At 46.8% G+C, this 12,723-nt stretch overlaps 1 protein-coding gene across 6 annotated transcripts in view; it reads left to right on the forward strand.

Annotated features, from left to right (window-relative positions):
• Window positions 1-12,723, forward strand: part of SRRM2 (serine/arginine repetitive matrix 2) — a 549,687-nt gene that overhangs the window by 206,330 nt on the left and 330,634 nt on the right. For all 6 annotated transcript variants that reach the window (XM_033944768.1, XM_033944767.1, XM_033944764.1 and 3 more), the window contains exon 7: window positions 987-1,019. In XM_033944768.1, coding sequence (XP_033800659.1) covers window positions 987-1,019 — 33 coding nt within the window. The remainder of the gene's footprint in view (window positions 1-986; window positions 1,020-12,723) is intronic.

A 12,723-nucleotide genomic window follows, 5' to 3' on the forward strand; every position in this document is an offset into this window, starting at 1 on the left:
CTAAGCAGGCCGCTTTGAACAGGAACGGCAGCGGCGGCACTCCCCCCTCCTTTCAGCGGCCGGCAAACAACATGGAGGACTGCTTCCGGGAGGAATCGGCTTCCAGCCTCATATCTCAGGCCTGACCCGCGACTCAAAGGGGAGAGGATATGCTGGATGGAGGGAGCAAGACAGATACTGGTTAGAAGACTGAAAATAAAGGGGAAAGAGAGAGAAAGAGAAGATGCTGGAAGGGAGGAGTTAGCAAAAAAAAAAAAAAAAAAAACTCCCAAAAAAACAAACAACTGGAGAAATAGAAGCAGATAGAGATGCAGAAAAATAAATGGAGGAAAACTGAAAGATAAGGTTAAAGTCTGAGATGGATGTAGGAGAGGAAGTGAAGACAGGAATGAGAGAAGAGCCAGATAGACTGCAAACCTTGGTAAGAAAATTGAGAGAAGAGAGCAGAAACTGGGATATACATGAATAAAATGGCCAGACAATAAAAGTAGAAAAAAAGAATTTTATTTTTAATTTCATTAACAGAAAATGCAGTTTTACTGTAAATTTGCACTGCTTTCTTTTTATATTCCAAAGTGTATAGTGTTTTTTCTCTTTCTCTGGTGTTGAACTGCATATTGCTGGACAGGGGGAGCAGGAAGAGGGGTGAGGTAAAATAAAGGGAGATGGGCTGCTGTTGGATAAGGTGAGCAGTGATGGGGTGGGGGAGGATACAGGGGAGGTAAAAGGAAGGGAGAATGAACAGGGGAGCAGACAAGGGGTGGTGGTGGACAGCCAAGGAAAAAAAAAGAAAGAAAGATAGAAATACAGAAAGCGGCTAAGGAGAGAGAAAAAGAAATAAAGACAGACAGACACGCACACATATTCTAGCACCCGTTAATTTAACGGGCTATAAGACTAATATATTGTATATTCTGTTATTAAAAGTAATGCAAATGTACTTATTTTTCAGCTCTTTTACCCTGTTAATTTTTTTTTCTCTTTAGGTCTGAATCAGAATCAAAAAAGAGGAAGCACAGGTAAGAAGCAAAGGAAGAACAGGTGTTCATCTTGAAATGGATTAAAGTAACATATAGGGATGTCAGAAAAAGCAGGATTGTCAGTGCTATCAAATGATTAGCTGTCATTTGGCAAAGGAGTCATGTTTATAAAAAAAATGCCTGAACTTGGATCGTTGTAGAATAGAAAGTTATCATCTGATTACAAGTCTGTTCTTCTCAACTAAGCTTGTTGATAAAATAGTGAAGGTACAAATACAAGAGTTTCTAGATACAAACAGTATCCAGGAATCAAATCAGATCATTTTCATTCAGAACATAATCCAAATGCATTGTTGAAGTAAAAGGGAGAATATATTAATGCAGTCATTTTTGGGAGGGCGAGGAGGGTATCAAACACCGGTGTGGATTGGATAAAGAGCTCAGAACAATAGAGTGTAGGTGTGGTATTCCTCAAGGCTCATCTTTATCTCCCTTCGTGTTTTTTTCAGAAGAAGGAGTAGTTGGATCTCCTTTTTGATAGTTTCTGGGAGATTGTTCCAGGTTTTTACTCCCAGATAGGTTAGCATGGAGTTGAAAATTTGCTTGTATTGAAGGTTACTTATGGGTGGTAGGTTCAATTGAATTCTGTTAAGGATTCTTCTGGTTGTGGACCAGGTCGTTGAGAATATCTGTATAAGGGGAGCAGCTGAATTTCCATGCAATATGTTGTGTAGGATACATGATATTTTGAAGTTTATCCGGGATGATATTGGAAGCCAGTGTAGTTGTTTGAGGAAGGTCGAGATTGAATCATATTTCTTTAGGTTGAAAATCAGTCTTACTGCTGTGTTCTGAATGAGTTGAAGTTTGCGGATTAGTGTGGTATTCATGCCCAAGTAGACGGAATTGGTGTGGATGAAAGTATGGCCTAGTGAGTCGTAGTTGTCTCATTGTGTAGATGGTCTTTTTCCAAAGATTTGAGATTTGTGGTTCCATCGTAAGGGTGTCATCTATTATACAGCTGAGGACTTTTAGTGGATTTTTCCATTGTGAGGGTGGTGCCACATTGAAGGATGACATTTGTCACGATGTTTTGCTGCTTGGTGCGAAAGCATATAGCTTTGGTTTTGGTGGCATTAAGTTTTAGTTTGTTGATGGATGCCCAGGTTTGGACTTTTGCTATATTGTTTGAGTTTATTCTGGAGATGTTTGGATGGTTGCAGGTTATGGGAATGAGAAGAAGAATGTTATCAGCATAACATAGAATGGTTTCATCTTCCAGCTTGATGTTCTCTAGTGAGTTCATGATTATATTAAACAGGATTGGGGATAGCGGAGATCCTTCTGGGACACCACAGCAAGTCTTCCAGGGGCTAGAGTATATTCCATCCTTTTTGACCACATACTCAAGATTTTGTAGGAAGCCAGCGAACCATTTCAGGACCGTCCCTGTTAAACTGATTTCCAAGAGTTTGGTTAGGAGCAGTTGATGGTCCACCGAGTCAGAGGCAGCACAGATATCGAACTGAAGTAATATTGCTTGTTTACCAGTGCTCAGCAGTTGCTTGATTTTTGTGGTTAGTGTGATGAGGAGGAGCTCGGTGCTGTGCTGCCAAAAGATTGTTGGGACATTTTGGAGACGATTTTGGTCTCTTGGAGTCCTGGAGTTTGACGCTAGTGCTTTGTAAGGGCGTTGATGACCCTAAGATGAAAAGAGAGCACTCTAACCCTCCTCTTGAAGGGGTTCTTAGTCCTCTTTTTGCCTGACTTTGTGAATTTGCTTTGGCAAATTTGTCGGTGGTGCTAACAAGCCTTCTGTGTGAGCTGGAAAGTGACAATCTACACAGCTTTCCGATGATCCCGTTAAGAAGACCTGCATTCCCCTGGACTCCGACAGTTGATTGGATGGGGTCACTGAGGATGATGACCTCAATGCTTTTCCAATTTTTGAGAGTGAAACCTTAGTCAAGGACAATGTGGTGCTGTGTGAACTAGATTAGGGGCTATGTGCTGATTCAGGCCAGGGCGAGGACTCCTCTTTTTGCAGACTGTTCAAGACTACTGCTCTGAGAGATCTTTTTGAGTCTCTGAAGGAGCTCAAAATTGATCATCCGCAGCCTACTACCCAATGTTCTTTGCTCAGTGGGATTCACTTTCAGCCTACTGCGTTTCAGTGGCATCATGTTATGAAAGTCCTGATTTCTGAGCACCGAGAGAACCCTGAGGGCTCCCTTAAGGTGGCAAAAGCAGTGTCCAAGTTATATCCTGTGGACCAGGAGTTCCAGCAGATGTATGCTATGCCTAAAGTGGACTCTTTGGTGGCTCAGGTGACAAAGCGCACATCCCTACCCAACAAGGGGGCATGATGCTTAAGGATCAACAGGATCATAGGCTGAACATTCCTGAAAAGGCAGTTTGAGACCTTGACTCTTAATAGTTAAGGCTGCTGTGGCAACCTTCTTTGCTGCTCGAGCATGCCATTCTAAATTGCATAACTCAGGAGGAGCAACTTTAGAGCCAAGGTCCCAGCTGTGGACTATGTGGCTGATGCTCTGTATGATCTGCTTCAAGTAGAGGTAAGGTCTCTGCTTATTCTGTGTCCACCCACTGGATTTTGTTGATCACACATTGGGCTGTGGACTCCATGTCTAAAGCTACTCTTAGCAGGATTCCTTTCAGGGATAATATGCTTTATCCCAGGACAAGCAGGCAGCAAATTCTCACATATGGGTGACATCATCCACAGAGTCCCGATGGGGACAGCCTCACAAGCAATCTTGCTTGAAGAACTTCAGAAAGTTTGCGACTGCTGCACCCGCGCATGCACTAGTGTCTTCCCGCCTGATGTTGGGCGTGCGTCTCCTCAATTCTAGTTTTTCAGCAGAGCTGAGAAGTCCCTACTTTGAAGCATAATGTGTTTAATTAGTGCCTTTCAACCGTGGCTCGTCTTCATCAACTGTGTGCTTCACGTCTTTCTTTTCTATAAAACTAAATTTAAAAAAATATATATATATATATATATTTTTTTTCTTTTTATTTGTTTGCGTTGTGACAGCGGGGCATGCTCCGCTGCCTCAGCCTTTGGGCTTCGATCTGACTGAAGCCGTTTTTCCTCCTATGTCCCAGCCGATAACTGGATTCAAAAAGTGTAGCCTGTGTCAGCGGCAATTTCAATCACAGACCCGCATGACTGGTGCATACAGTGTCTGGGCCCAGATCACTGTCCTGGATCTTATGTGCGCTGCGCCACGTTACAGAAATGATTCCTGAAGAACTGTTGAGTTCAACAGAAAAAAAATCTTCGGGAGCATGGATCATACTCTTGATAAACCATTGACATTAGCCTCAACTTTGATATTGATGAAGCCTATCTTGACCAAGTCATCGTCCTCGGGGAAGGTTTCGACATCAAAGACATCGACGTCACCTGATGTATCGATGTCTATGTCGATGTCACTGACTCAGGGTAAGCTAGCTAAGAAGCCACCAGCTTCCCAGTTGGAGTCTCATTGTGCCAGCCGTTCAGAGACCACTTATGCGGCTTGCCTCCAAATACCGAGGTACATCATCATCGATGTCACCCTCGCTGGAGTGCACCGCAGAACCGGTGATACCGTCTAAACTGTCGATATCGGTGCCTGATTTGAAAGATATGCTCGAGGATATCTTTTGCAGAGAGTTTGGTAATATGATAGCCAGATTTAATCCTTTATCGACACCTCTGTCTGCAAACAAGCCTGAGCATCGCTTTGCTTCATTGGAAGGTGTCAAATCCTCGAAGCTGTCTCGATGTCTTCCTCAAGTCATGCTTCACAACATTGATCCAAGTCTCCAAGGTTTAAGCATCGATCTTCAATGGGACATTCTACACCTCCATCTAAGTAATATCGAGGTTCGAAGCAGAAATTGACATCGATCATCGAGGCAACATCGAAGTTCGGAGCAGAAATCGTCATTGCTTCGACATCAATCATTGAGGCGACATCGAGGTTTAGAGCGGAAATCTACATTGCCTTGACATCGATCATTGAGGCAACATCGAAGTTCGGAGCAGAAATCAACATCGCCTCGAAATCGATCAGCATCTTTCCTCCCCTCCTTCCCATCCCTTGTGCAGCAGGACCCTTGCCCAGCTTCTATCCTTCCCTCTCTCCCATCCCTCGTGCAGCAGGACCCTGGCCCAGCTTCTATCCTTCCCTCCCTCCCATCCCTCATGCAGCAGGACCCTTGAATGAGCACCCCCCCTCCCCCGAGCACCTGCTGGCAGCCGAACCCCCATCCTTTCCTCCCTCCCATCCTAATCCGCAAGCGAGCCATACATACCTCCCTAAACAGCGTTGGGCCAGCAGCACTCTAAACAGGCTGCTTCGGCCTTGTCCGCCTGTGAATTCACTCTGCCTCTTCCTTCTGATTCAAATCGATTCCCTGATTCACTTAGGTTGAATCAATTCAAATTGATCTGATCTAGAAAAAATCAGCCTCACCGATTCAGTGTAGGCCTAGCGTCATCATGATCCGGGAACTTCTCCATAGTGGCAGTCTTCACAACACACTGCTCTTGGCGGTGTTTGGATTTACTCTCTGCCAGGTCTTGCCTTTGCGGAAACAGGAAATAAACTTTTCCCTTTGAATCTGCTGGTTCAGTACCCACGAATTCGATTATTCGCCCTTTTTTGCCCTGGACCTTCCCCTAGATCTTAAAGGCTGAATCACTGTGTCCTGGACCTTTCCAGACCTTACCTGGTGGTCTAGCGGTGATGCGGGGCAGGAGTGATCTTCCTTTGCTCCTGCCCTGTGCAGAGCTGTCATCAAAAATGGCTGCTGTGAGTTCCCATGGTCTCATGTGACTACAAAGGGAACTCACAGCAGCCATTTTTGATGATGGCTCTGCATGGGGCAGGAGCATAGGAAGATCACTCCTGCCCCGTGTCACCACTAGACCACCAGGTAAGGCCTGGGGAGGTTTGGGACGTGGTGGATGGGTCAGTTGGCCTAAAAGTTATCTGCGATTTTCTATATTCGCGGTCCGGCTCTGCCCCTAACCCTCGCGGATTCAGAGGGAAGAGTGTAGGTGGGACCTGGCAGAGAGGAAGGCCTGACACTGGCAAGAGCAGTGAGCTTTGAAGGCTGCGCTGCAAATGTGGGGTGTGTTTTGTAGGGGGGGTGAAAGGGAGGGAAGGGAATAGGGGCAGTTATCAAACCGCAGGGGGGGGCATGGATAGAGAGTGTCGGTTCTTAGGGGTGTGGGGAGGGGGAAAAGATGCTTTACTACAGGGCAGGCAGGAAAGGAGATGGCCTGGAGACAAAAGAGAGATTAAAAAAGGCAGTGGAGAAGAGTGGGAGTGGCAAAATCACGGAGGGAGGAAAAGAGAGGCAGATGATGGGACAGGGGAGCTGGAAGAACAGAGGGAAGAGCGAGAAAAATGAGAGAAGAGTGGGAAAGATGATAAATCCACAAATGGAGAGAAAAAAGAGAGATGCTTGCCCTGGAATGAGGGGTGTAGGAGGAGAAAAAGAACAGAGGGGGGAAAAGCTGGACAAAAGGAGAGTCAGGGCCACAGGGAGAAGGATGGGGATACAGTGGATGGAAGGGGCAGAGAGAGAGAGGACAGATGCATGGAAGGGTGGAGAAAGAGGATAGAAGTTTGATTGAAAGAAGAGAGTTAAGAGAATGATTAAAGCAGAAATGACAAAAGGTATAAAACAATTTTTGTTTCTTTATTGTAGCTCTCTTGGTAAATATTTTAAATAGAAAATGGAAATAAAGTAATCTTTTTATTAGACTAATTTTAATACATTTTTTTAGTAACCAGATCTGGACAGGTTACCGTAATAGTAGTATATTGTACTGACCTGAAGAATGAGGTTTTGGCCTCTGAAAGCTAATTTAAAAATGGATTAGTCCAATAAAATGGTATTTTCTTATTTTCTATTTCTTAATTTGTAAAGTGGTGATTTGTCAGTTTTTTTCAAATTTACATCTGCTATCTTTATATTTTGCACAGTATTAGGGGACGTGTTACTGTTTCTGTACTGTTGCATGGTATGCAGAGTCTGGCTTCTTGGCTGTTTAACTTTTGTCTACATATTTCTATCTTTAGTTTGTGATTACTTATTCCATTCAGGGTGAGCATATATCTGTGTTCGGTGTGTATGAAAAGGACATGTTTTTATGTTAGTATTGACTATGTAGGATTGATCTGTGTTAATCTGGCTTGTTTAATTTTACAATAAAAATTGATTCAGCTTTAAACTTAAAAAGCTGTGTCATTGAAATTGAATTGAAAAATCATTTCAATAGTCCAAATCAAATTGAAAAATTTGTCCCTGAATTGGGCAGCTCTAGTGTACAGTGATGGTTAGGGAAAGAAAGAGAGAAGGAAGAAATGCTGTTTATGGATAGATGGGAATAGGGGAGGAGATGGTACACATGGATGGGGGAGGGGAGTTGAAGGAGAGCGTGAGAGAGGAGATGATGGGACAGATGGGAAGGGAAGACATGGAAAAGTAAATAGATTTGAGAAGGAAGCAGAAAAATGGAAGAAAGTTGAATGTTAAAAGTTAATGCCAAAGACAGATGTAAGTCTTTAGATTTTAACTCCAGCAATTTCACTTGTATTATTATGAATCACTGTTCACAAAGTCATATCTACTATTTATTTGTATGGACCTTCTGACTGCAACTGAGCACCACACTGCCTCAGTTGCTACATTCTTCATCAATCCAGTCTTTATTAAATACTTGTTATTTTTCCTTTTTTTATATATATCAAATATTCGTTAACTTTTAGTGTCTAATAGTTTTCATATTCCTATTACCGTATTTTCGCGGATATAACGCGCACCATTGTAAAACGCGCACAGGGGTATAGCGCGCAGAAATCACGATGATATGTACAAAAACTTTTCTATACCGCGCTCAGGCATATAACGCGCATGCTACCCGACTCTCCTCTGGCCACCCCGACTCTCCTTTCGCCCTCCCCGACTCTCATCTGGTTGCCCCGACTCACCCTGACTTTCGGTGCACTGCCCCGACTCTCCTCTGGTTGCCCCGACTCACCCTGACTTTCGGTGCACTGCCCCGACTCTCCTCTGGTTGCCCCGACTCACCCTGACTTTCGGTGCACTGCCCCGACTCTCCTCTGGTTGCCCCGACTCACCGTTCACCCGCCCTGACTTTCGGTGCACTGCCCCGCCTCTCCGTGCCTGTCCCCCTTGAAGTCCTGTCCCCCCTTGAAGGTCTGCCTGTCCCCCCTTGAAGTCCTGTCCCCATCCTGAAAGCCTGATGCCCCCCCTCGACGTCCGATTCTTCTCCCCCCTCGGCAGGACCACTCGCACCCCCACCCCGAAGGACCGCCGACTCCCCGACAATATTGGGCCAGGAGGGAGCCCAAATCCTCCTGGCCACGGCGACCCCCTAACCCCACCCCGCACTACATTACGGGCAGGAGGGATCCCAGGCCCTCCTGCCCTCGACGCAAACCCCCTCCCCCCAACGACCGCCCCCCCCCAAGAACCTCCGCCCGTCCCCCAGCCGACCCGCGACCCCCCTGGCCGACCCCCACGACACCCCCACCCGCCTTCCCCGTACTTTGTGTAGTTGGGCCAGAAGGGAGCCCAAACCCTCCTGGCCACGGCGACCCCCTAACCCCACCCCGCACTACATTACGGGCAGGAGGGATCCCAGGCCCTCCTGCCCTCGACGCAACCCCCCTCCCTCCAACGACCGCCCCCCCCAAGAACCTCCGACCGACCCGCGACCCCCCTGGCCGACCCCCCCACCCCCCTTCCCCGTACCTTTGGAAGTTGGCCGGACAGACGGGAGCCAAACCCGCCTGTCCGGCAGGCAGCCAACGAAGGAATGAGGCCGGATTGGCCCATCCGTCCTAAAGCTCCGCCTACTGGTGGGGCCTAAGGCGCGTGGGCCAATCAGAATAGGCCCTGGAGCCTTAGGTCCCACCTGGGGGCGCGGCCTGAGACACATGGTCGGGTTTGGCCCATGTGCCTCAGGCCGCGCCCCCAGGTGGGACCTAAGGCTCCAGGGCCTATTCTGATTGGCCCACGCGCCTTAGGCCCCACCAGTAGGCGGAGCTTTGGGACGGATGGGCCAATCCGGCCTCATTCCTTCGTTGGCTGCCTGCCGGACAGGCGGGTTTGGCTCCCGTCTGTCCGGCCAACTTCCAAAGGTACGGGGAAGGGGGGTGGGGGGGTCGGCCAGGGGGGTCGCGGGTCGGTCGGAGGTTCTTGGGGGGGGGCGGTCGTTGGAGGGAGGGGGGGTTTGCGTCGAGGGCAGGAGGGCCTGGGATCCCTCCTGCCCGTAATGTAGTGCGGGGTGGGGTTAGGGGGTCGCCGTGGCCAGGAGGGTTTGGGCTCCCTTCTGGCCCAACTACACAAAGTACGGGGAAGGCGGGTGGGGGTGTCGTGGGGGTCGGCCAGGGGGGTCGCGGGTCGGCTGGGGGACGGGCGGAGGTTCTTGGGGGGGGGCGGTCGTTGGGGGGAGGGGGTTTGCGTCGAGGGCAGGAGGGCCTGGGATCCCTCCTGCCCGTAATGTAGTGCGGGGTGGGGTTAGGGGGTCGCCGTGGCCAGGAGGGTTTGGGCTCCCTCCTGGCCCGATATTGTTGGGGAGTCGGCGGTCCTTCGGGGTGAGGGTGCGAGTGGTCCTGCCGGGGGGGGGGATGTATCGGACGTCGGGGAGTCGGCCGGGCAAGAGGGCTTGGGCTCCCTCTTGCTCCGATTGCGGGTGCGGGTGGGAGCGCGTGCGAGCGGTCGTTCGGGGTGGGGGTGCGAGCGGTCCTGCTGGGGGGGTGAATCGGGCGTCGGGCGGGGTGGGAACTATGTTTAAAAACTTTTGTATACCGCGCTCAGGCATATAACGCGCGAGGGGTATGCGCGGTACGTAAAATCACGTATAACGCGCGCGTTATATCCGCGAAAATACGGTAGTACTACTTATAAGAGGAACGTCATGAATATTTTATATATATATAAAAAAAGGAAAAATAAAAAGTATTTAATAAAGACTGGACTGATGAAGAATGTAACAACTGAGGCAGTGTGGTGCTCGGTTGCAGTCAAAAGGTCCATACAAATAAATAGTAGATATGACTTTGTGAACAGTGATTCATAATAATACAAGTGAAATTGCTGGAGTTAAGATCTAAAGAAAGACTTAGAATTGAACAATTGTTGGAATATACATCAGTTGACATACTTGAGTGTGTTATTTGAAAAGACAGATGTAAGACATTGGAGAACCTGAGTGCCACCATTGCATGGACTGTTGTTTTGTCTCAGGATCATAGTAGTGTAATAGCAAACATTCCTCTCCTTACCAAGATGCTAGAATCCATCATATCCACTCAACTATCTTCCTATCTTGAAAAATTCACCATTCTTCTACCCTACCAATATGGCTTCCGTCCCAACTTCAGCACCGAATCCCTTCTGACCTCCTTAATCTCAAAAGTTCAACATCTCCATTCTCGCAACAAGTTCGCCGTCCTTCTTCAATTCGACCTCTCTGCAGCTTTTGATGTCGTCCATCATGATATCCTAATTTACCAACTCACCGAGATAGGCATTAACTCCACAGTCCTTGACTGGTTCTCGAAGTTCTTACGCTCCCGCTCCTACACAGTCAACATGAAGGGCACTTCCCCCTGGAACCCGATATGTGGAGTCCCACAAGGCTCACCTCTCTCTCCTATCCTCTTCAACATTTACATGTCCTCCCTTAAACTCTTCCATCTCTCCCCACTTGAAACACTTTACACTTACGCAGATGACATCTTTGTTCTCCTCGAGACCGACCGGAACCTCACCAACCTCTCTGCGAACATATCCTCATGTATATCGAACCTTCAATCCTGGGCCCACACTGTGCAGATGAAACTGAACGAATCCAAAACAAAACTTCTCTGGCTCGGCCCAAAACTGGACCAACTGCCCACCTCCATCCCACTGTCCTCTGGCCCCACCCTGCATCTTGAATACTCAAGTAAAATTCTGGGAGTCATCATTGACTCTACATTTTCCTTCAACGATCACCTCAACTCCCTAATAAAAAAATGTTTCTTCAGTCTTCATATGCTAAGGAAAGTGAGAACCTGTTTCCATCAAAAACACTTTGCCGTCCTTGTCCAATCCACCATCCTTTCCAGACTGGACTTTTGCAACTCTATCTACCTAAGCCTAACAAAGAAAAACCTTCAAAGACTCCAGCGGATTCAAAATGCCGCTGCTAAGCTTATCTTCGCAAAAAGCAAATTCGACCACGTCTCACCACTTTTATCCAAGCTCCACTGGCTCCCGATAATCTCCAGAGTCCATTTCAAATGTGCCTGCCTTACTTTCAAGATCCTACACGGCATTCTCCCCCCTTTTATTCCTCTTTCTTGGAATTTCTCTAACCCCAATTCCACCAGATCTACCCAAAAACTGAAACTTTCCTTTCCCTCTCGAAAAGGCGTTTCCCTTGTAGGAAAACTAGGTTCCTCCCTCCCTTTCAGAATCACTGAGCTCTGGAACAATCTTACCTCCCCTCTTAGGAATCTGAGCTCCCTCCATATCTTCCGTAAATATCTGAAAACCTGGTTATTTTCAAAAATGTAACTCTTCCTCTCTCTGGTTACTCTGTCCTAAATTTTCTCTTCATTTTGTCTTTTCCTTTCACTGGAGTTCCTTTCTACCCTAACCCTTGTTAACCGTGTCGAGCTTTACGAATGTAGAGATGATGCAGTTTAGTTTAGTGTAACCATATTTCATCAACAGTAACTAGTCATTCCACAAGGTTGGCATCATCTTGCTGCAAATGCTGCAAAATCAACTTGGAAGTGTCCACTTGAGTTTGTTTCTTGTCAGCATTCAAACATTTGGGCAACCACTTGGTGACAGCTTGTTTGTGGATTATACTCCCAACATATTCCCTATCTCAGCAATTGTTTTAGCCTATATTCGCCAATCTGCCAAAATCAGGTCATGGACATGGTTAACAATTTCAGGAGTTGTCACTGTTTGAGGGCTCCCAAACCTTGCTGCATCTTTGGTCTCAAACTCCACGCTGAAAGTTTGCACATCACTTCTTCACTGTGGAGTATGATGGGCATTTGTCACTCAATGTTTCATCATGCATTCATGGATTTCCTTGGGAGTTTTCTTCTGAAAGAATAAGAACTTTATGACGGCTCGAAGTTTCACACTTGAAAATTCCATACTTTTCATTGCCATGGTTAAATCAGTGTTGACATGGTTAAAATCATAGCATTATGATCTTCAAATTGGCACTTTGCAAAATAAAATAACACTTTTCAGCTTCAATAGCAAATTAACACTCAGAATTTAGAAAGTTGGTTAAGCTGAGAACTTTTCAGCATACCCACATATAGAGATCCCAGAGTGCTGATAGAATTGAAAAATAAACTTGCAGAGCTATTATAGTTAGATTTCTTTAAAATCCAGCATAGTACCAGAAGACTGGAGGGAGGCCAGTGGTTAGAGCTGCAGCCTCAGCACCCTGAGGTTGTAGGATCAAACCCCCACGTTGTTCTTGTAACCCTGGGGAAGTCACTCAATCCTCCACTGCCCTAGGTACATTAGATAGATAGTGAGCCCACCAGAACAGATAAGGAAAATGCTTTGAAGTACCTGTATGTAAACCATTTTGAGTGTGGTTGTAGAACTACAAAAAGGTGGTATACAGGTCCCCTTCCCTTTCTCTCCCCCCCCCTTTTAAAAAAAATAA

This window comes from Geotrypetes seraphini, chromosome 5, assembly GCF_902459505.1.
Source record: "Geotrypetes seraphini chromosome 5, aGeoSer1.1, whole genome shotgun sequence".
Taxonomy (NCBI): domain Eukaryota; kingdom Metazoa; phylum Chordata; class Amphibia; order Gymnophiona; family Dermophiidae; genus Geotrypetes; species Geotrypetes seraphini.